Below are 25,916 nucleotides of genomic sequence, written 5' to 3' on the forward strand. Positions count from 1 at the left end.
TCTGACTTTGTTCCTCAATCAATTTGCAATCTTTGCAAGAATTTAGACCCTCTTAATGGAGAGTTGGGAAAAATTGCAATTGTCTTTGTTGGGGCGAATCGCAGCAGTGAAAATGAATGTCCTGCCTAAATTTTTATTTTTATTTCAAATGATACCGATTCTTAAGAAAGATTCTAATTTGGAGGAATGGCAGCGAGGTATCAATAAATTTGTTTGGGCAGGGAAAAGGCCACGAGTTAAACTTAAGATTATGCAGGATACTCGTGAGAGAGGTGGTCTTAAAATGCCTAATCTTAAACTATATTATGAAGCTGCTGCGTTAGTAGGAATAAGTGATTGGATTAATTTGACACAAGAGAGATTATTAAATCTTGAGGGCCACGACTTGTTGTTTGGCTGGCATGCATATTTGTTGTATGATAAGAAGGTAGATAATGTATTTAGAGTGCATATTATAAGACAGGCATTGTTGAGAGTTTGGAAGAAGTATAAACATAAGTTAGACTGCAAGATACCATTGTGGGCAATTCCAAAACACGCAATAGAAAATATAAATGTTGGTTTTAAACATGATGTGACTACGTATAAGGAGATTTTAAGCTTGGAAAGAAATGTCTGGTGTCTGAAACCATATAGCCTCTTGCGAGATGAGAAGATTGTTCAAACTTGGTTTCAATATATTCAGTTATGGGCCAGGTGGAAAGAAGATCAGAAAATTGGTTTTACAATGACTGATGAAAATCTGATAAAGCAAATTAGACATCAGGGTCCAGCACATATCAAACGGATATATCTTGCATTGATAGAAATTGACTCAGAAACAGAACTTGTTAAAGATTGTATGATTAAATGGGCCCAAAATATCCAAGAAGTTATTACAATGGACACCTGGGAAAGGATTTGGGTGAGGAACGTAAAATTCACACAAGCTCAAAATTTAAGAGAGAATTTTTATAAAATGTTTTACAGATGGCATTTAGATCCTAAAAAGCTTGCAAGTATGTATCCGAATTATCAGCCTAAATGCTGGAGGTGCGGTGACGAAGATGCAACATATTTTCACATATGGTGGACTTGTAAAAAGGTTAAGGCTTTTTGGATAAAAATCTGGTGGAATATGCAGAAGATTTTTAAGCAAAGGATAAAGTTTTGTCCGCAACTTTTTTTGTTGGGAATAATTACAGATGCTACAGTTGTGGACACTAAGTTGACGCTGAATTTAATTACGGCAGCAAGACTCTTAATAGGTCAGTATTGGAAGAAGGAGGAACTGCTGACTATAGAAGAATGGACTTTAAAGGTTTCTGACCTGGCAGAGATGGCAAAGATATCGGCTTATTTGAAAGATCATTCGCAAGAACGCTATATTATGGAGTGGAGAAAATGGATTGAGTATATCCAGAACAAATATGGGACTAAGAAGTTTCATGTAGCATTTGAATAAGTCTTCCTTTTTTCTTCTTTTTTTGTTTTTTTTTTATATATTTTATATTAATAGTGTTTGTAGTTATCCTATATGAGCTAGAGAGGGATAGATTTTAGAGTTTATGGTTGTTAGCATATGGATGTTTATGATTTTTTTTGTTTTTTATACCTTGTACTTAGCTCTGGGAAGTCGGGGGGGGGAGGGGGGGAGGGGTAGGTAGGGAGGGATAGGGTAGGGGTAGGGGGGACTGTTAAAGATAAAATGTATGATAAAACTTTTCAATAAAAAAAAGAATTTAGACCCTCTTAGAAACCATATGGTAGGTATTTATATTCGACAAACTGCATAAAATATTGTATATATGGGAACCACTCTGGCTTGAATTTGGTTAAACTTCTGTTATGAATATTTACAGTTAATTTTTCCTTTGCTACACATTCTTCAAGCTTAAAATCCCAATTAGATATCAGAATTACATCTTTCTTCCAAAGTTGGGAAAAACTTATTCTTAGAAAATTATTATATTTCTTATTCAAATATTCTGGGTTTACACCTAGTAAAAATGGCTGTTTCATTTCAAATTTAAATTCCAAATTATTCTGTATTGTATTATATATGTCTTATTCAGTACTTTTGAAGTTTTTCTAGTATGTCTCCCTCGCATGATAAAATGTTCTTTCTGTTTCCTAGCATGGCTAATATTTATCTCTGGAAGGTTTGTCTATCTGGGAGATTACTGACAGTAATTTATAGTTCTCGATGTGCCTCATAACATGCTTAATTCTCTGAAAAACGTATCTTCCCTCCAATAATCCCTGCAAATTTTTCCAAGATATTTATAAGAAAATCTTTAGTTCCCATAATTTGTGGCTCACTCCACTATTTCAAAGGGATTTTTTTGCCCATTTTAAAATACCAATGTCAAAAAGAAAGATGTAATGGCATAATTTTAATACAGCTGTTGTTCTTGCTTTGTTTGTGACAAGTTATCTCTACCATCAAAAAAAATCTTTTTGACAAGTTGAGTAGACCCCTTCATACCCGACAGAGTCCAAATTCCACCTTCTGATCTTCCTCTGTATCATTTTGGCAGTGTGAAGATTAAAGCTTATCCAATTAGCCACCCATGGCTTTTGCCAAGTTAATCTCTTAAATCTTTGAAATCTTCACAGCAGAGTGGAGTGTGCAGATACCTTTTGATTACAGGAGCAGATTTAACTAATTAAAAGGCTTAGCAATCTGCTCAAATATAAAAGATGTTGAGGGTTATAATTGAGAATTGTGCCTCATTTTAACAAATGGCAGCTTATCTTCTCAAGTATATTGTTTCAGGGGTTCATGGTTATAAACTTTCCCAAGTAAAGCAGATTAGTCATTCAGAATTTTTTCCCTTGACTATGGCCACACAATGAGGCTTTCATTTAGCAAGGATTTTAAAAATTAGTTAAAATTAGTTACTTTCCTCTATGGATAGTTAAATACAGACATAGCCTTTGAAGCATTCTAAGTGTTTCAACTTGAATCTACCAATTGTTATGAAATGTGACTTATGCATTTTGAAAACTCCTGACTATGAATAACAAGAGACTGAAAGTTCCAATGTCTCGTTCCGAGGTGGTTTATCAGAATATATTCTGATTACCTACTTTCAATTACCTACTATCCATATGGTGTAGTAACAACAACTTGCACCTAAACATCGGCAAGACGCAAGAGATGGTGTTAGACTTCCGGAGAAAAAAGGAGGAACCTGCCCCACTTTACATCGGAGAGAACTGTGTAGAGAGAGTTTCCTCCTTTAAATTTCTGGGAGTCTACCTCTGTGAAGATCTGACCTGGAAAGTTAACACAACTCAGGTGGCTAGAAAGGCCCAACAGAGGCTTCACTTTCTTAGGGTCTTGCGGAAGAACAGGGTAGAACAACAGCTAATGACCCTCTTTTACCAGTCTACTATAGAGAGCGTCCTCTCGTATGGTATTGTGGTTTGGTATGCTGGTCTGACAGCTGCGGATAGGAAAGTATTACAGAGGGTAGTGAGCACAGCACAAGACATTGTGGGCTGTTCCCTGACACCACTGGATGACATCGCCAGGGCTCGTTGCCTTGGAAGAGTGAGGAAGATTCTCAGGGATGACTCACACCCTGGACGGTATCTCTTTAGTCTCCTACCATCCGGTAGGAGATATAGGAATATAGCCAGCTGTACCAACAGGCTGAAAAATAGCTTTTATCCGTGGGCTGTTAGGCTTTTAAATGGGACATAATCTTATGCAGAATTGACTTGGGAGGCCGGTGTGTGGTGTAGTTGGTTCACATAGTGTGGTGGGATGGAGGGTTTGTTGTCACTGTGTGTTGGGGGGAAGGAGCACGGGGAGAGGCTCAGCTAATCTCAATGTACACATGTTGTACTTTGACAATAAAGGATTATTATATTATTATTATTATTATTATTATTATTATTATTATTATTATTATTAATTATCAACAGACCATAATTTCTCAAATGCTTGGAGCAAGGTTTTCCAACATACTATGTGAATCTATTCTGCCCACACCCTTTTACCATTAAAATATGATAGATGCAAATTATATTGTATTATATTACCTGTAGCTAGTTTAATTCTTTTCACCAAAAGCTTTTCAGTAATGCTTTATGCACTTAGTTTCAATTCTGGAATAGCTCTACAACTCTATTGGGGCTCTATAAATAGTGGTTTCCACGAATATGGCTCTAATAAATACTGGTGCTACTGTTATTGGTGTTTTATTTGGACAAGAAACGAGCGTTTACGAAATATTACAGTAGATTAGAAATAGGGACAATTGTTATGAATATATTATCCTTTCAGAAAAGTAAATGACCGGACACCTAGAAATGGGATGGTTCATTGAAAAGCAAATGAGAAAAATAGTTTGAGATGAGATAACTCTATTCCACAGTTATGCAAATATTTTGCGATATTGAGGACTGTCTCCTAAATTAAAGCTGAAAGTACTGGAAGGTAAACTCCTTTGCTACCTCATAAAGCAAGTCACTGACCTGCACTGTGGCCAAGTTGTCAATTAAATAAGAAGAGTACTAAAATGACTGTAGCACAACAAGAGAAGTTTCATTAAAATAGATTTTGAAGGACATAGAGGTAAATGAATATTGACTAAACCTCAAGCAAGATTAATTTTGGGAACGCTTTCATAATTCCTTGTTAAGAAATATTAATAACATGGAATTGTGGAAGCATTCTCAAAATTAGTATTGTTTGAAGTCAGATTTGTTAAGACTCTGGACAGCTTACAAAATATCAAATACATAACTAGCACAGTATAAAACACAATAGTCTTGGCAAAACAACCATAATAATATTCAAAAAACAAGAAAGGGGCTCCACAAGCAATCTAATCCCAGGCCTGAGTGCACAGCAAGGTCTTAAGTGATTTCCAGAACACTTACAAAGAGTGTAGTGATTGCGATACAGAAGGCATGCTTACTCATTTCCACAAAATGACACTTTTAGCACACCTTTTGCCTAAATATAGCAGGTGGGCAGAAGCAACTAGAAACAAGGAATCCTTCCTATCTAGCCTTCAAAGCTGATAACCAGCACCTTGAAGTAGACCTGGTTGCTTGACTGACAAGCAATGCAGCTCACATAGCAATGATGATCCATGGGCTTAATAAGAAGTACCTGTTACTGACATAGCACTTTGAACCAGCTGTAGCTTCCAGATGGTCATGAACAGCAATGCTCCAATTGTGAGCTGACTAGGGTGTTAAGTAACCATCTGAAAGGTCTTCCTGATCACGGAAGGGTACAACAGGCAGACAAGATGAACCTGTAAAAATCCCTTCCTGGCCAAAGCCACCATCTAATCCTCAAGCAGTAGCTACAAGTCCAGGAGGATCTGCTACAAGTTGTGCACCTACAGTCTCAAGTGGGAAAGTGCAATTCCAACCCAGGCAAGCTGTGTAAACATCTTCAACCTGGGGGACCCAAACAGTCATAACCGGTCTTGTCAGGACTGAGATTAAATCTGTTCCTCCCCACCCAGACCAAAACAGCCTCCAGACACAGGCTTAGTACACTGGCAGCTTTACCTGCAGCAGTGCAGGGCTGAGACAGAGATGGGTATCACCACCATACTAATGACCCCAAAGTGATAAGTTAAACAACAGGAGTGTGTTAAATTCTAAAGCAACCACTTTTTTAAAAAAATCATTCTAGGGTCCTAAAGAGGCTAGAGCTCAGCAAATACATTCAGATGAAAAAAAATATCTACAGAAATCCAGATATCAAAGGAAAACTGAACAGCTTTTGTTTTCAAATAAAAGATAAAATGGGTTTGGCTTAAAAAAAATTAACTGGGCAAGAAAGATCTACAAGTACTGTAACAATTACTGCATATTATAGCATCAACGTTTTGCTGAAAGTGTAAAATTTCTGAAAATGTTGAAATAAAAAAGAGAAAAAGAATACCGATATGTCTCTGGAAATTGTGACATATTCAGCACTTACCTTTTTTGCCCATTTCATGAATATAAAACACCATGCATAAATTATTTGTATGAAGTAAATGTGCAAAATGGAAAAGTCCAATTTATTCAGACAATTATAAACTGGCAAGTAGAATTTACTTTTACATCTTTAAATTTTTGTTATAAATGTTAACTACAGCAAGTTAGCTTTAAGGAATAGCACTGTAGCACTCCTTCATTTCTGCTGATTTAAGAGAAGTGGTTACAAAATAGTAACAGGGAAAACAAAAACAAACCAGCAAAGTGATCTTTTGTGACCTCACTTGCCTCTGAAACAGATTCAGAATATATATATATATATGTATGTATGTATGTATGTATGTATGTATGTATGTATGTATATATGGATCCTTGGTTTTTCGGGTTTTTCCCTGCGTAGAACTAAAGGTGTGGGCGCAACATTTCGACGGAGTCCCATCCGTCATCATCAGGCTTTAGCTTCCTTGTATATATATATATATGTATATATATTAATTTTAACTAATACAACAAAAGTAGCAAAACTGCAAAAATACTGAAGTATGAAATAAGCTGTTCAACTTGTTTTATGCTTGTGTGCATCTGTGCCCAATGGATACTGATGTTATTAATCTCTCATACAAAAGGAAAGATAAAGAGAGTTATATGCCAATTAGTCTAACTGGATCTGGAAAGCTGTTTGGTAGAACTCTGAATCAGGAAGAAATGTGTCAATAAGCAAAATCTGGCAAATGTATTCAACTTCATATGAGGCAGCAGAAGTTCATAACGAGAAATATATTTTTTGTTTGGTGATGTGGAAAAAACTTAGAAGTTTCCATTACAAAATGTTTTGTACTAATAAGGAGTTGAAGATTGGTTGCTGAGGTTGCTGAATATTGTAAGAGCTAAGTATGATGGAAATAAAGCATGAGAAACAATAAGTGGAATGCTTAACAGATTATTCAGCAGTGAGCAGAGAATAAGACAAGAATATATGATGTCCCCTTTAATAATATACGAGTAAAATGTATGGAATACTTATGGTGACATAATAGATATAATCCCCTTCATGGATTACTGCCTTGTCGTGGCGAAGGGGCTTGCGTAATTCAATGAAGCTATGAGCTATGCCGTGCAGGGCCACCCAAGACGGACAGGTCATAGCAGAGAGTTCTGACAAAACGTGATCCACTGGAGAAGGAAATGGCAACCCACTCCAGTATCTTTGCCATGAAAACCCTATGGACAGTACCAAAAGGCAAAACGATATGACGCTGGAAGATGAGCCCCTCAGGTCGGAAGGCGTCCAATATGCTACTGGGGAAGAGCAGAGGGCTAGTACTAGTAGCGCCAGAAAGAATGAAGCGACTGGGCCAAAGCCGAAAGGACGCTCAGCTGTGGATGTGTCTGGTGGTGAAAGGAAAGTCCGATGCTGTAAAGATTTTTTCTCCATAGGAACCTGGAATGTAAGATCCATGAATCAAGGAAAACTGGACGTGGTCAAACAAGAGATGACAAGACTGAACATTGACATCTTAGGTATCAGCGAACTAAAATGGACAGGAATGGGTGAATTTAATTCAGATGACCATCAGGTATACTACTGTGGGCAAGAATCCTTCAGAAGAAATGGAGTAGCCTTCATAGTCAATAAAAGAGTAGGAAAAGCAATACTGGGATACAATCCTCAAAATGACAGAATGATCTCAGTTCGAATCCAAGGCAAACCATTCAATATCACAGTAGTCCAAGTATATGCCCCAACCACCAGTGCTGAAGAGGATGAAATTGACCAGTTCTATGAAGCACTACAGCACCTTATAGAACTAACACCAAAAAATGATGTTCTTATCATCATGGGGGATTGGAATGCTAAAGTAGGAAGCCAAAAGATACCTGGAATAACAGGCAAGTTTGGCCTTGGAGTGCAAAATGAAGCAGGGCACAGGCTGATAGAATTCTGTCAAGAGAATACGATGGTCATAGCAAACACTCTTTTCCAACAACCCAAGAGACGGCTCTACACATGGACATCACCAGATGGTCAACACAGAAATCAGATTGACTATATGCTCTGCAGCCAAAGATGGAGAAGCTCTATACAGTCAGTAAAAACAAGACCAGGAGCTGACTGTGGCTCAGACCATGAGCTTCTCCTTGCAAAGTTTAGGCTTAAACTGAAGAAAGTAGGGAAAAGCACTAGGCCAGTCAGGTATGAATTAAATCATATCCCTGTTGAATATACAGTAGAGGTGACAAATAGATTTAAGGAATTAGATCTGATAGACAGAGTGCCTGAAGAACTATGGACAGAGGTTCGTGACATTGTACAACAGGTAGCAACCAAAACCATCCCAAAGAAAAAGAAATGCAAGAAAGCAAAATGGCTGTCTGAGGAAGCTTTGCAAATAGCTGAGGAAAGGAGGGAAGCGAAAGGCAAGGGAGAAAAAGAAAGATACACCCAATTGAATGCAGAATTCCAGAGAATAGCTAGAAGAGATAAGAATGCCTTCTTAAATGAACAGTGCAAAGAAATAGAAGAAAACAATAGAATAGGGAGGACCAGAGATCTTTTCAAGAAAATTGGAGAAATGAAGGGAACGTTTAATGCAAAAATGGGCATGATAAAGGACCAAAATGGCAGGGACCTAACAGAGGCAGAAGAGATTAAGAAGAGGTGGCAAAATTACACAGAAGAACTATACAAGAATGAGCTTAACGTCCCTGATAATCACAATGAGGTGGTCACTGACCTCGAGCCAGACATCCTAGAATGTGAAGTGAAGTGGGCCTTAGAAAAGCTGAGCAAAAACAAAGCTAGTGGAGGTGACAGTATTCCAGCTGAGCTATTCAAAATCTTAAAAGACAATGCAGTAAAAGTGCTACACTCAATTTGCCAGCAAATTTGGAAAACTCAACAGTGGCCACAGGATTGGAAAAGATCAGTTTACATTCCAATTCCTAAGAAAGGCAGTGCCAAAGAATGTTCAAACTATCGCACCATTGCACTCATTTCTCATGCTAGTAAAGTCATGCTTAAAATCCTACAAGCTAGACTTCAGCAGTATGTGGATCGAGAACTACCAGAAGTGCAGGCAGGATTTCGAAGAGGCAGAGGAACTAGAGATCAAATTGCCAACATACGCTGGATCATGGAGAAAGCTAGGGAGTTCCAGAAAAACATCTACTTCTGCTTCATTGACTATGCTAAAGCCTTTGATTGTGTGGATCATAACAAACTGTGGCAAGTTCTTAAAGAGATGGGAGTACCAGACCATCTTATTTGTCTCTTGAGAAACCTATATGCGGGTCAAGAAGCAACAGTGAGAACTGGACACGGAACCACTGATTGGTTCAAAATTGGGAAAGGAGTCCGGCAAGGCTGTATACTGTCGCCCTGCCTATTTAACTTATATGCAGAGCACATCATGAGAAAGGCAGGGCTAGATGAATCAAAAGTTGGAATTAAGATTGCCGGAAGAAATATCAACAACCTAAGATACGCAGATGATACCACTCTAATGGCAGAAAGTGAAGAAGAACTAAAGAGCCTCTTGTTGCAGGTGAAGAAGGAGAGTGCAAAACTTGGGTTGAAACTTAACATTAAGAAAACCAAGATCATGGCATCTGGCCCTCTCAATTCCTGGCAAATAGATGGGGAAGAAATGGAGGTAGTGACAGATTTTATTTTCCTGGGCTCCAAGATCACTGCAGATGGGGACTGTAGCCAAGAAATTAAAAGACGCTTGCTCCTGGGGAGGAAAGCCATGGCAAATCTAGACAGCACACTAAAAAGCAGAGACATCACCCTGTCAACAAAAGTGCGTATAGTCAAGGCTATGGTCCTTCCAGTTGCAATGTATGGTAGTGAAAGTTGGACCATAAGAAAGGCTGAGCGCCAAAGAATTGAGGCCTTTGAACTGTGGTGCTGGAGAAGACTCCTGCGAGTCCCTTGGACTGCAAGGCGATCAAACCGGTCAGTCCTAGAGGAGATCAATCCTGACTGCTCTTTAGAAGGCCAGATCCTGAAGCTAAAACTCAAGTACTTTGGCCACCTAATGAGAAGGAAGGACTCCCTGGAGAAGAGCCTAATGCTGGGGAAGATCGAGGGCAATAGAAGAAGGGGACGACAGAGAATGAGGTGGCTGGATGGAGTCACTGAAGCAGTAGGCGTGAGCTTAAATGGACTCCAGAAGATGGTAGAGGACAGGAAGGCCTGGAGGAAAGTTGTCCATAGGGTCGCGATGGGTCGGACACGACTTCGCAGCTAACAACAACAACAACAAAAATAGATATAATGGCTGTGGACATAGGTGTACTTTTGAATACAAATGATGCAATGTTGCTAGCTGGGAACTCGAACAATTTGTATTAATGTATGTTGCAATGAAGAACACCAATTTTAAAATGAATGTAGCAAAGAGCAAGGAAGTTGTGTTTGGTAGGGAAGTGAACAATCATATGTTACATATAAATGGAAACAACTAGATTAAGTGTATTAATTTGTCTACTTTGGAACAACAGCTCCTAAAATGGGGAAATGGATGGAGAAATTCAAAAATATGCAAATACTGATAAAAACCCAGTGCACAATGCACTATGTGGCCAGTTTCAAGGAAGGAATGCTTGTTGGAAGGTGCAAAATTGTGTATAAAAGCATACTTTTGCCCATTTGTTATACAAGTGAGAATTATTTATGTCAGACCATGAAACTTGGGGAATGCAGTGGCAACAGGATATGACAGATGCTTGCTCACTCATTTACTTATTTACTTATTTATTAGATTTATGTGTCTGCCACTTGTCTAGAGGCAATTCTGGATTTTTATGTGTAAATAGGAAGAGATGGTGTCAAGGATGTGTGGGTATTTTATGAATATGGACTAAATGCAATTAGTTCACATACTTATAAACGTATTAAATAAATTTGGATTGCTGACAAAAAATTAAAGGGCTGCTTTGCATGTTAGGCAGTTGTTTTAACCTCTAGGCCACAGGCTCTTTCTCACTTTGTCAGCTGTATTAGGGAAGGAAGAAATGAGGGGAGGATATATGTCTTGAGTGTTTTGAGCACCTCATCGGCCCAAATAAATAAAATACTTATAAATGTATAAGTATATGGACTTACGGAAAATGGTTGTGACAAAATTAATTTATGACCATTTTTCACTCTTATGACCGTTGCAGCATCCCCAGGGTCATGTGATTTACATTTGCACGTTTGGCAACTGATTCATATTTGTGATGGTTGCAGTGTCCCAGGTTCACATGATCCCCTTTTGCAACCTTTTGACAAGCAAAGTCAATGGGGAAACCAAATTCACTTAACAACTGTGTTACTAATTTAACAACTGCATTGATTCACTTAACAAATGTGGCCAGAAAAATCATAAAATGGGGCAAATCTCATTTAACAAATTTCTCACCCTTTCTCCTTTTATACCCTCTCCTCTCTCCTCCTCCTTTTATATCCTCTCCTCTCCTCCCCGCGTCCTTTTATATCAGGGGTGTTGATCTTGATTTCATTGAGGGCCATATCAGCATTGTGGTTACTGTCAGGGCGGGGAGTGGGGCTGTGTGGCCAGCTTTATGTTCTCAGGTCGGGGGTGCCTGTGGGGGGGATCCAAGGGTTTCCTGTGGAGGGGGTTAGGGTTAAACTCCTTCCCTCCCTCCTTTCCTCTTTCTCGTTCGCATCTCCCTCCTTCTCTTTTCTTCTCCCTTTCTCCTCACAGCTTCTCACAAAAAGCCTTTTCTTTCTCACACTCGTCCCTCCAAAATCTTTCCATTCTCACTCACACGCCTCTCCAAAATCCTCCCTTCTCATGCACACATCCCTCCAAAATCCTCCCCATTCTCACACGTCCCTCCAAAATCCTCCCCATTCTCATGCACACACCTCTCCAAAAGCCTTTCCCCTCTCTCACACCGCTTCTCTCACAAAAGCCTTTTCTCTTTTGCCTCTTTCTCCAGCGTCTTTTTTCCTCTCCCTCTCCTGCCCAAACTGCCTCCTTTTATATCCCTTCCTGTCTCTGCCCCCCCCTTTCTCTGGAAGTGCCGATCCTGGAACCTTTGTCTCAACCCAGCTCTGCAGCTTCTGAGGATTCTCTCACGGCAAGTCATGCGCTGTGCTGCTTTGGCTCATTCCCTCCCCCACTACACTTGGCTAGGCTGGACAGGGCCGTGTACCACCTGCCAGGTATCACTGGTTGAAAAGCCCTGATCTAAGCTTCTGAAAAGCGGAGGAAACATGCCTCTCCTGTAATTAACAACACCCAGGTCATTTCTCTGAAAAGTATGACCCTGTAGAGTGGACCAAGAGGCTAAGATCACGAGTCAGCAACTTATATACCTTTTCTACTTTCTGACAGAGGATAACCTTTTCCTTCTCAGACTACTGTTGTTTGCTCAGCCATCAAGCGGCTTATACAGGAGGAAAACGAGGGCTCAAAGTTTAAATCCTTGAAAAAAAAACCCAATAGACTAGATTTTACAACTACAGATAGTCCTCACTTAACAATCGTTTAGTGATCATTCAAAGTTACAACAGTGCTGAATGAATGATTTACAACCTGTGTCCAAAGTTACAGCCGCTGCAGTGCCCCAACAGCCACACAATCAAAATTCAGTGCTTGGCACTCTGCCTTCACTTACAACCAACTACAGGAAAGGAGAAACTCCCTTCTATCTCTGCCCTTAAACGCCCAGCAAAAAGAGGCATTTTAGGACACTGAAGCTGAGCAGCTGTCTTCTTTTTTATAAAGGGTCAGGCTGGGTGCACCACATAAGCAGCGAAGTGAAGAAAACAGTGAGGATCAGCTGGAGTGGCAAAGTTCAGGCAGCACAGGTGGCTTGGATGGGGCTTCCCATGGGTTTGGTGGTTAACTGGGGGGATGGTCGCTTTTTGCTGTGTCATTGGAGACTCATGGGCATTTGGAACATCCCGCCAGGCAAATGTTTTGTGCCCCACTGTGGAGGCTTTGTGAGTGTTCATCCCTTTGTGGATGTGTCTGGCTGCTTCATGCATAGCCTACACTGAGCTTTGAAGGACTTCCCCCACCTCCCTGAGGCATTCCCGTGCACCTTATTTTGGATCCCCTCCACTCAATGACTGGTGAGATTGCTTAATGACTGCAAGGGAAACTGCCCTGATTGCATTTGTTGAGCAAAACAGTCACGTGATATCTTACTTAATGATCTTATTGAGGAAAATGAGATTTTCCTCAATGAGATTCCAGTCCCAATTGTGGTCGTTAAACCTGGACTACCTGTACACCTAGTTTCCTGCACAGATCATTCTTCTAAAGTCTAAACTTTAACTTGCTACCACTACTGTTAAAAATAGAGACAGTGCCATCACCATGTTAGCAGTCATCACTGAAGAGTGCTTGGTACAGAAGGAAGCAGCTACTTGCTTCAATCAGACAAATGTCAAATCAGTTGTGTCATATTATCTGTGTGTACTTAAATTTCCTGTAAATCGGATAGAGGAATACAAGTTCTTCAGAAATGTTTTCAAGATTATGTCACTGTATTTGCCGCTCATCTGCAATACTATACCTTATTACATCAGGTTCTGTATTTTCAATTTGGAAAGATGCTTGGAGTTTTCTGTGCGCTGTGAAAAGTTCATCTACTAAAATCTGCCGTCTTTCTCCTTCTCTCTGGGTTCTGCAAGAACTAGATTAAGGATCATTGTTTGATTAAAAAAAACCCTAATCAAATAGGTAAAGAATGGCACCCATGTACTCAACTGGACATTAAATCTTGAGTAAGGAAACTCAAGTCAAAATTAAGCTTCTCACAAACATCACAAATCACCTATTTTACAATAATCCTGTTTTATAAAGTGTGTTACTTTTATACACTTATAAAATAAGAAGTATAAAATAATTTGCACACAGAAAAGGACTACAAAGGTAAAAAAAGGCCATCTTCAATCCAATGTGTAGGACAAATTATAAAACAACCACATGTATTTAAAATATAAACCATGATAGCAGATGCCATGAAAATCTTTGCAGAAGCCTGATTCACACCTGCTGTTACCAAAGAGTGTGTCAATTTATGCTCAAAGAGGGTGCAATTATACTCCAGGGAGGACTGCAGAATTGTAAGGCTCCCAACACTGCTTTTGTAGCTCTCAGAATCTACACAAATTACGCAGAATCATTTTTTGAAGTTAGGAAGATTTGGGGAAAAAGAGGGAAAACTAACAGCTTAGCTTTGCAAAGGCTTAGGGTACCCATTTCACATTTTTAAAATGTTAGCTATCCATAAAAATGGACACACTTTGGAGTGCAGCCTGCAGGTATTTTGGAGAGTAGCCCTGAACAGGAAATGAAAAGTAAACTGAATAAAGATAAATGTTAGAATACTTCCTGTAGTTGGGTTTTCCCCAAATTGAGGGATTTTTAAAAACACACGTGTGAATCAGGTAGGGGTTTTCCAAAATAAAATGAACCATAATTATCATACTGGACTTCCAGTTACAACTGTTTACATGGATACAGCTGACGTGTTGATACGCCGTGAAACAACAAGTCTTTCAGACGATTGGTTTTTTCTTCAAGATTTTGCAGTAAAGACCTGACCGCAACATTGACCTAGAGAGGGAGAAAGAAAGATAAGACACAGCGTGGCTTATCTGTTTCTCAAAGGCAGAATAACATTCAAAGGAAGGAATAATGAATACAAATCAAATTCTTTAAAAAAAATATCAGTACATCTATTCTTAAACTACCCTGTCTTTATGCTATCTCACGTTCCTGAGCTGTTCCTGACTCTGCTGATTTTTAACTTCGATGCAGCTTTTCCTTTTTTGTGACAATGATTTGTGTGTGCAATACCCATAAGCGAATGACAGCTCTACTCTCTGGATTTGGAAAAGTCCAAAGTACTATTTTAAGGACTAGCAATAAGCCAAAAATTCTCAGAGAGTTTTAAAAAAAAGTCTCTAAAGTTTTCTTCACAGAATGAAGAAAGCTTCAGTACAGAAATTGATGAGGGGAACCAATCTTTTCAGGAATATAGCATGATTGGATGGGAGCTGGTCCTCATCTACAATGCCTTGTGCATTGAGGGGGAAACTGCTTCTAAATCATCCTTTAGTAGTCCCATTCTGGGTCAGGGTTCTGAATGTAGCAGAGCAGCTTCCTTGCTGAGATCCACTGAGAGTCAAAGGGCAGCAAATTGCACAAAGGTGGTAAAAACTGACAGTTAACACAGTTAATGTCCAGAAATTGCTAGAATCTCATGTCACTATAATCTAAGATAATGAAGCAGTGCCATCCACTCACAAGACCTTTCTCAGGCTAAAACTCATTGTGAATCAGCACTCCTTTGGCCCTCCGGTCTCTTGAAACGTAACAATATAAACAATAGTCCTGTTTTGGACACATTTATCTAAAGGGGGCTATGGCAGACTCATTATCAATCCATACTAAACACACTTACTTGGATTTATGTCCAAATAAGTTTTCTTATGAAAGCAGACTTGTACATTATGACAAAGCAGCTGGAAGTTATAAAGGAAACAAGAGCCCACATTCTGCTAAAAAGTACCACCCACTCAATACAAGAACAATTTCAATTATAGGACTTCAATTACAGGCTGATACAATACAAGCTAGCCAACCATATTTTAGCCTGATATATTGTGCAAACCCGGTTCATTTTTAAATATTTTTATTACAAGGTGCTCAGTTGTGAGGAGTTATTTTTTTTATATTTCCATAGAAAGGTAGTCATCAGTCAACCATAAGAGTGCAAAAAGAGGGAAAGAGTAAGAGAAAAGCACAAGTAAAAGCACACTGCTAAGCTTGTAAGCCGCCCTGAGTCTTCGGAGAAGGGCGGGATATAAATGGAATTAAAATAAAATAAAATAAAAATAAAAATGTATTTTTCCATATCTCTTCTTCCCTTTGTCTTTTAATTTCAATTCCATTTTCTCAAATTATTTTTTTAAAGCAGAAGTGGCAAAACCTCATGAAAAACAAGATACTATTGACATTTACCCTGCTTGGCTGATAGAGTAGAAAGGCATTTTTCTTTATTAAAACAGCATGACTGATCTGAGCGTTTCTCAACATCAACCCATAACATCAACTGTTATGGCAATATATATCGTCATGGTTTAAGGTCTGTTTATACTGGATTCAAATTCTGGCTCTCTAATGATCCTGAGGAAACACCTCCAACTTTATGAATATACAAAGCTTTCTTGATAAACTTATTTGTCAGCTGTGCAAAACATTCACAACCTAAGCCAAGATTTTTATAGAAGAGAAAGCTAGATGAGGAGCATTAGTTGATCCTGACTATAGACATATGCAATCACACAAGTACTTGCTCTAATTGCTCATTCCTTTTTATAAAAGAAAATCCAGGCCCAATGGAGGAAAAGAGATGATCAAGAAATAATCAAATTACCCCTGAAACTGTAATATCTATACATATAATTTCAACAGTGGTATCTAGAGATCTAGAGTTGGGATCTAAAGATTGCTACACACATATTTCCTAAAGCAAGAACTTCCCACAAAAGCTTAAGTGTGATCAATAGAAATACACTGTATGCTCTTCCATACTAATCTGGATTCTTCTTTAACAACCAGCAATTAATATTCCTAATTATTATTATTGTGTATGACTGTTTCAATACTGAGGATTCATTTCCCAAATGTCATCCTGCAAAAAAAAAATGCTTTTTCACTTGCTATAAAGCTATATCAACAGCTAATAAATATTCCTGAATCATTTCAGAAAGAAACTATTAAATTTGTATTGCATTCATTGTTAGAAGTAGTTAACAAAATCAATATTTTTTAAAAATGTTTCTTTTAAGCTTCTCAGTTCATAATTTCCTTTTGTAATCTTTGCTGTGTACTGACATAGGAACTGTAATGAACATCCTTATGGAAACTTGTCATGGGAAGGAGGCTTTACCACAGAAAAAGAGCTTTGCATTAATCACAAAGAATGGATTGCAATCACAATGTATTCCCTTATTGTTGATACTAAAAATATAGCAAAATCTAAAGCAAAGAGGCAGGCAATACCTTAGTTGTACTTTCACCACTCCTCTGGAATCTGTTGCGTTCTTGAATTTTTTCAGCAATCTCTTGTGCAATATGGCAAGCAGAATCATACAACAACAACCTTTAAAAAACAAAAAGAGAGATAATATTAAACAGCAGTAAAATCTCTCTGTACCTTGGACAGCTTTTATTACATGCCGCAGATTCCTCAAAAGAAGTTTGCTTCCATTCCTTCCTGTTTAGACTTTTATCCCAACCACCTGTTGTAGCAAATAATCTGTTAATGTTAAAGACATCAACCACTATGAAATACAGGAAATTACGTCTCTGTGTGTGTGTGTCTTACCAAATGAGTAAAAAAATGAGGAATTCGAATTATATTGATGTTAACATACGAATTTACTTTTTAAACATCTATTATGGAGGATTGCCAAGGCTACTGTTCATACAAAAACTGTTCCTATATTTAATTGTTCTAAAGTATAATAATTGTTCATAAATGTGATTGTCCTAATATGCATATGCCCACCTGTGTGGAGTTATAAATTGATATAAATATGGCAGGTACACCCAAAGCTATGAAGTATGAACTGGTCTTTCATTTCTCTATTTTATCAGATGGAGGTAGAAAAGATCTTAGGTAGCAAACTAGAGTGATTATCTTTCATACAAGCAAAGGGATGCATACCGTATGAAAACAAGGTAATATGCACAAACATAAACAACTTTTACTATAAAGCATCTCACATACAGTAGTAGTTTAAGGACACCATAATAACTCTTAATGTAAGAGAAATAAGTTAGTTGTAAAAAAAAAAGTCTCAATTTTGTTTCAAATTTAGGGCATATTGTAAGGAATCAGAATCTCAACATAAGGAAAACCAAGACTTCTTTAAATTTAGTGAGGGGGTTTCCCTAAGAAATTAAGGAATATAATTTATTCTTTTTCCAATATGAAGGTTGCTTCATTTTATTAATTGTTTATACAATTCCATTTTTATAAACAAAATGTTTTACTACAATTACTATCATACATTATATTTTATATCTAACAGAATTCATGTTGCAATTTGCAATTTATAGTTTGAAACATTCCTTCAATGTGCTCATTTTAACTTACTAATTAAAATTATATATTACCTTACATATTATTTTGGGCATTACATTTTTATCAGGATAAATGTTATCTGATTAATTGAATTGCTGATGTGCACTTCTTTAAGTGTTACTAAAAATATTTAAAATCAATTATGTTTATTTTGCAATAGTATTCAGAATATTTTTGAAAACCGAATCCTATTTATTTAAGTAGAAATTATTAGGATGAGTTTTTAAAAACACACACACACATTTTTGTGGTATTCAAGTAGTCAGTTACTTGTTCTATGAAACATCCTCACATTTTTAATCTGCAAAAGACAATACAGAAATGTTTTATAAAAAAACTAAAAAGTACTTGCTGTCATTTAATATAAGAATAATTATTAGTTACAGTCACGGTATCCGATTAAAACTGGGCATCTTTGGGTCTATGATAATCAAAGATGATTTGATGAACAAATCACAGTGGCCTTGATCACACATATTGCCAAATTGAAAAACATTATTCATATACAATAATTACACTTTATCGTAAGTCAAGCCAAGCCAAGCAAATTACATTATGGATGTGTTTGCACAATATACCTGATTGCATCTGACACAAATCATGAGCAACTTTTGTTGTATCCACTTTCAAATTTTCTAAATGTTTGCATATTTTTGTCACTGAACGTCATCAACATACGTGGATCCTACCGAAATGCACAGGGAATTTCACTATACTAATAATGTTTCAGGTATGTCTTAATTTATTTCAAAAAGAGCCATCCTATCTAGGCCAACCTATAATGCCAAAATGAAAAAATGATCTGTTAATTTAATTCACTAAGCCATTATGTCACCTTTAGCTGCAATAACTGTAATCAAACACTTCCTGTAATTAGTGATCTCTTTTTCCTGTAGGAATTTTGGCACATTGCTCCAAGGTGAACCTTTTTGAAAGTTTTGTCAAGAATCACCTGACAGTGAGATGGGCAGCATACAAATTTAATAAATCAGGTTTTCCTGCATGAACTGTTCTTTTATATTTTACCATATTTGAATAGACTTGGACTATAATGTGGCCATTCCAAAGAATTTAACTTATTCTTCATCATCCATTTTTTTGCAGACTATCTGTATTGGGGGGGGGGTGTCACCATTTATGCTTAAATTTCAGATTAAATTGTGGGATATACGGTACCCTGTAGAATTATCTGATATGAAGCAAAAAGTATTCTTTCAGCAACAGCATTCAGGTTCGGAGACAGCAAAACATCTCTTAACCATATTATAACCTCTTTGCTTGATAGCAGGCATGAGATTCTTATTGTAGATTATTTCCACGAGGCAATGGCCATATAGCCCCAAATAAATCTACTTTTGACACATCTGTTCCCTGAACATTTCCCCAAAGTCTGAAGGATCAATAATCACATTACACATATGATTTAGTAAAATACATTATTGAACACTGTAATTCTGTCATTATGTATATTAACTCAGCCACTAGATCTTTAAAATTGATGGGGATACTTCATACAATGCATAGGTAAGAAATGTGCTTTGTGAAAAATGGCATATTTTGTAAGATTTTTTTCAAAAATTCTTGAACTTGGATATGTTAAAAGTACTAAAAACAGAGGATATATTTTAGGAAATAAATGTTGCAGCCTCTAATTCAAACATAATAGACAGTAGACATATTTTAGATGCTTAATGATTTCATCATATCAAAATGTGTCATAGCAAATGGCCCATATACAACTGTGTGCTAAAATAGGCATTGCAGAAAGCTGTTATGTGTGAGCTGCGATATCCCAAAATCTGAAATCTAGTAGCACCTTTTGGATTAACCATTTTTATAAAATGCATAAACACATATAAAATTTAATAAAAACCGTTAGTCCAAAAACATGCGACCACATCCAATTTTGGCCCTCAAAGCATGTTTAATTTCTTCTACTACACCAAAATAATACAGGAGACTCAATTTCACCGCCTGTAGAAATTCTCCCATTTCTTAAACCGAAGAGGAAGAGCAGAATACGGAGGTGGAGGAAGTAATGACGTCTCATATTTTAATTTATAGCAATGTTTTTCAACCTCGTCCTCTTTTAAAGGGATGCACTTCAACTGGCTGGGAGTTCTGGGAGTTGGAGTCCACTCCTCTTAAAGTCGCAGAGATTGAGATCAATGCCTTCCAGGAAAAGATGCGCATTTCATCTCGCCCCCTCTCCCGCCCCTCGTTCGTCAGGCACTTTTAGCGGCAAAGGGGAGACGCAGGGAGCATGCGCAATGTCGAAGAGGAGGAGCAGCAAGGGGGGGGGCGTCCTTCGTGGGCTGCCCTCAGGCCCAAGCCGAAGACCGCCTGTCTCCCCCGACTTTGCTTATTCTGCCTGCTGGGACTCGCCACCAGTCTGCCCAAATGGCCCTTCGCGGCCTCCGTCACTCACCAAGGCTCCACAGCCATCGCGGCACCCGGCAACCGCACGCTATCCGAAGTCTACTACCTGCTCGGCCGGGAACTCTTCCGGCTCCGATCACCTGACTACGAGGCGTGCCGAGGCTCAATTTGTGACAGCGCCCCCCTTCGGATGATTGACGAAGGCATCTTCGAGATGGAACTGAACTGAGTTGGAGAGAAAAGCACGTGGCTATTCAGACTTTCGGGGCTCGGGGTTAGAAATCTGGTCTCTAAACTTGTGCTTTGCTCACGAAGGAATCGTAATCTGCATCCTGGACGGGGATCCCTGACTTAAGGAGACGTTTCCTTTTGGCAAAACCAAATGGGGAAGGGGAATCCAAAAAGGTGGAGCTTGCGTTGCTCACAAACATGATAACGTTTGTAAATTCCGGTCCTTATAAGAAGAATTTAGATAATTTGGAGCCACGTTTCATATTGCTGATAAGATACCACTCACACATAAAGTTTGTGCCTTAACGATTCATTGGTTTTCAAAATGTCCAAAAAGTTTTTTTTCTTCTTATCTGCCTGGAAGCCAAATTTTGCATCAGAATCATGGGAGAGATGATGGGCTGAACTGCCCATCTCAAAATAACCATCAGCATTTTTCTGCAAGGTTGAACCTTTTTTTCCTAACTTTTCCCTCTGCACTTGGCATTGTAGGGCCCAAATCTGAGCCATAAGGTTTGGTGAAAAGACAAGGATATATACTGAAACTTAATACTCACTATAGGCAATGAATGGAGCCATGAATATGAAAGCCCGTAAGAAATAAGAGGAGTTATGAAAACAACAACTGGTTGAGTACTACTGAAATAAATGCATAATCTGTCTCCACCTCACATTGACCCAAGTGCTTTAAAATGGCCATAAAGAATATTGATACAATACCTAGAAATCCTGGACCATTGAAATTATAATAGTAAAGCACAGTTTCTTTCTATTATCACTTTGTCCTTAGAAATGAATGGCATCCCATTAGAGGCATGGTGGCTTAATGACGTTGGAGATGGTCTTTCTCCAGCAGTTCAAGTCCTGGCACTTTGTGCCCTGTTGAGCTCCCGTCACATGCCTCAGTTTCTGCCCACCTAGCAGTTTGAAGCAGTTTATCTACTATGTAAGTAGATAAATAGGGGAGACAAGTTGGTGCTCTGTGAAGGCAGTCAGATTCCTGCCAGCTCTGAATCTTCCCAGTTGCAGTGTGTCAGAATCCATTTATATCACATTTCATAAATGTATAGGTAGAACAATGTGCTTATTCTGGGGATTCTGCCATCTCTCCGAAGGGGGGGGGGAGAGGATAGACTTTAGGCATCTTCAAACAACAGGGAACATTTGAACAAAAAAGGAAGCAATAACCATAAAACCAAGGAGAGTTCCCTTTCCCATGGAAGGGCCTGACATCTGACCAAATGGATGAGGGGAGGGGCTGAAATGGGAATGCTTTATATAGGATTGAAATGTAACTTTGTTAGATTCCGTCTTGTATTGCCACAATCGATTCCATCCTAGTAAACATTTTCCTTTTGGACTAAACTTGCATCCAAGAGTTCTTATTTCCTAAGATGTGGATTGAGGTGGGTCCTGACACAGTGCCTGTTTGCGAGGCAGCTCCAGGGAGAGAGGGAGCCTTGAATGATGCTGCAGGAGGAGCAACTTGCCTTTTTTTCTGGTGCGAAGTCAGCTCACCCTCCTGTGGCACACTTTGAGAAGTGTGTGAGCATTTCCTACAACAATGTTGGTAACGTGGCAACCAAACTACTACACTGCAATAACATTGTGGTCTCCTGGTTAATGTAACAATGCCATACAATGATTATCATTATCTTCATCATAATCATCATCGTCATTCTTATTATATCCCATGATACACAGCATCCAATGTAGCCCATCAAAAAGCAATTCTAAAGCAGGAGGCATAGATCTCTGCTCAACACTATTAGGCTTTCTCTATTATACTGGCATCCTGTAAGATTGGTGAGGAGATAGTGGTATACTCCTTTTTCCTTAGGTACAGGTAATCCTTGACTTAGAGCAGTTCATTTAGTAACCATTCAAAATTACAACAGCACTGGAAAAAATGACATGACCGTTTTTCACAGTTACAACCTTTGTAGCATCCCCATGGTCATGTGATCAGAATTCAGACACTTGGCAACTGGCTCATAATTATGACCGTTGCTGTGTCTCAGGGTCATGTGATCAGCTTTTGCAAACTTCTGATAAGCAAAGTCAGTGGGAAAACCGGATTCACGTAACACCCATGTTACTAACTTATCCACTGCAGTGATTCACTTAACAACTGAAGGAAGAAAGGTCGTAAAATGGAGCAAAACCTTACTTAACAAATGTCTCACTTAACAACAGAAATTTGGGGCTCAATTGTGGTCGTAAGTCAAGGACTACTTGTACATATAAGATACCTATGTACAACCAATTAGGGCAATATATCAAAAGCAAACAGCCCGTATAATAGTTAATAATAGTTTGACTGAACTATGTAATATTGAAAAGGGTACAAGGCAGGGGTGCCCGTTGTCACCTCTATTATTTCTTTTAACATTGGAAATATTACTGATTAAAATACGTGACTCGGAAAAAATTAGGGGAATTCAAATAAGAGATCAGGATCACAGATTGAGGGCGTTTGCAGATGACCTGGTTGTTACAGTAACCCAGCCAGATTATTCAGTTGTAGAATTGATGGAGATAATAATGCTATATGGGAAAGTTTCTGGATTTAAGATCAACATACAAAAAACTAAAATATTGTCTAAAAATATGACAGTATCACAAAAGGCTGTTTTAGAAGAGCTAACGGGATTTGAAATAGTTAAAAAGATTAAATATTTGGGGATATATCTGTCAGCCTCAAATGTGAAGTTATATAAAAATAATTATGAAATGTTATGGGGAAAAATACAAAAAGAATTAGATAGTTGGAAAAAATTACAATTATCCTTATTGGGAAGAATTGCAGCAGTGAAAATGAATGTTTTGCCAAAATTTTTATTTTTATTTCAAATGATACCTATACTTAAAAAGGATTTAAATTTGGAGGAATGGCAAAAAGGAATTAATAAATTTGTCTGGGCAGGGAAAAAGCCACGAGTTAAATTTAAGATAATGCAAGATACGCGTGAAAGAGATGGTCTTAAAATGCCTAATTTTAAATTATATTATGAGGCTGCTGCTTTGTCAGCGATAAGTGACTGGTTTAATTTAACACAAGGGAGATTATTAAATCTTGAGGGTCATGATTTGTTATTTGGTTGGCATGCATATTTATTGTATGATAAGAAGGTGGATAATGTGTTTAAGATACATATTTTAAGGTATGCTCTGTTGCGAGTTTGGAAAAAGTATAGACATGTTAAATTATAAGATACCCATTTGGGCAATACCTAAACACGCAATAGAAAATATAAATGTGGGATTTAAACATGATGAGACTACATATAAGGAAATCTTAAGTTTAGAGAGGAATGTATGGCAATTAAAGCCATATAATATTTTAAAAGAAGAAAAAATTGTACAAACTTGGTTTCAGTATGGGCAATTACAGGCTAGATGGAAAGAGGACCAGAAAGTTGGTTTTTCGATGACTGATGAAAATTTGATAAAACAAATTAGAGATCAAGGTCAAGCACATATAAAAAAGATATATAATGCATTGATAGAAATTGATTCAGAAACGGAACTTGTTAAAGACTGTATGATAAAGTGGGCTCAGAATTTTCAAGAAGTTATAAGAATGGACACTTGGGAAAAGATCTGGGTTAGAAATGTAAAATTTACACAGGCACAAAACTTAAGAGAGAATTTTTATAAAATGTTTTATAGGTGGCACTTAGATCCTAAAAAATTAGCAAGTATGTATCCGAACTGCCAGCCCAAATGTTGGAGGTGTGGTTGTGAGGATGCAACGTATTTTCATATATGGTGGACTTGTAAAAAGGTTAAAGCTTTTTGGATTAAAATTTGGTGGAATATGCAAAAGATATTTAAGAAAAGGATAAAGTTTTCTCCGCAATTGTTTTTATTGGGTATTATTACAGATACTACTGTTATAGATACTAAGTTGATGTTGAATTTAATTACGGCAGCGAGACTTTTAGTAGCGCAATATTGGAAGAAGGAAGAACTGCCGACTATAGAAGAGTGGACTTTAAAAGTTTCTAACTTGGCGGAAATGGCAAAGATTTCAGCGTATTTGAAAGACCAATCGCAACAGAGATACATTGTGGAATGGAGGAGATGGATTGAATATATTCAGAATAAATATGGGACTAAAAAGTTTCATTTAGCATTTGAATAAGTAGTGGATCTATATGATGTATAACTAGTTAGTAGTTATTTTATTAATATTTTAACGATGGAGAGTTAAAGTGCGACAGAATTTAATGTTTTATTGTTGTTAGCATATTTTAGATTATGCTTGTTTGTATTTTTATACCCTGTATTCAGCTCTGGGAAGTCGGGGAGGGGAGGGGAGGAAGGGGTTGGGGAGAGGGGAGGGGGAGGAGGGGGGGTTGTATTTAAAAATGTATTGTAAAACTTTTCAATTAAAAAAAAAGAAAGGGTTGTTTAGCTAGCTGAGGTAACTTAGCAAACTTTCTGGACTATATCACTGTATTGTTAGTCACTTGCCTCTTACCATATTCCTATTCAAAATATGTAAGATAAAGAAGACAATACTAGCTTCCTAATCTATATCTGCAAAGGAGAGAGAGGAACAATAGCTGCATACTGAAAGTAATATTCTCATAAAAATATTCTTAGTAAAGGAGTACCTTTACTAAGATTCCCAGATTATTGACCAGATATGATATATCATCACCACCATCCTCAGGTGTTTTCTTCTAAATACTCTATAATAATAATAATAATACTCTGTTGTCTTAAAAATATTCTTGGCAGAAGGCCCACTGCCTAAAGTTACAATCAAGTCCCCATAAAGATGGGCAAGCAATTCATCCCAGGTTTCATTGTTTACACTTTCTATCCTTTTCTATTATAAAAAGACAAAAACACCAAACAGGTTGCCTTGTTATGTAAAACGAAAATATCTGGGCATAATTATCTAGAACAGGGGTGTCAAACTCGCAATATCTTGTGACATGTCATGACATATCGCAACTTTTTTTCCATTGCCGGCAATGAGGTGGGCACGATTACGCTATGATGCATCCAGCCCGTGGGCTGGCACTTTGACACTCTTGATCTAGAACCATGATGATATGTTATTCATCCTTGACCTAAAAATCTTTTGGGAATGGGGGAAGGGTTACATAGGATAGATAAGAATTTTCTGTAGTCTTCACTTGCTCAGGATATTCAAAAGCACATTTTCTTGCTTAAAATAATGCTTACCAGGGGTCTTTTCAATGCACAAGTTAAAAAGGAAGGAATAC

The 25,916-nt window shown here is 37.8% G+C and overlaps 1 protein-coding gene across 1 annotated transcript in view; it reads right to left on the reverse strand.

Moving 5' to 3' along the window:
- The window catches only part of STX8 (syntaxin 8), a 101,562-nt gene extending 80,985 nt beyond the window's left edge, over positions 1-20,577 (reverse strand). The window contains exons 1-4 of the mRNA XM_083354940.1: positions 20,492-20,577; positions 16,977-17,076; positions 14,428-14,522; positions 13,477-13,587 (exon numbers count right to left, since the gene is read on the reverse strand). Of these exons, the coding sequence (XP_083211066.1) occupies positions 13,477-13,587; positions 14,428-14,522; positions 16,977-17,076; positions 20,492-20,508 (323 nt within the window). The 5' untranslated portion in view covers positions 20,509-20,577. The remainder of the gene's footprint in view (positions 1-13,476; positions 13,588-14,427; positions 14,523-16,976; positions 17,077-20,491) is intronic.
- Positions 20,578-25,916: the final 5,339 nt, after the last annotated feature.

Source organism: Vipera ursinii, assembly GCF_947247035.1.
Source record: "Vipera ursinii genome assembly, chromosome: 2".
NCBI classification, from domain to species: domain Eukaryota; kingdom Metazoa; phylum Chordata; class Lepidosauria; order Squamata; family Viperidae; genus Vipera; species Vipera ursinii.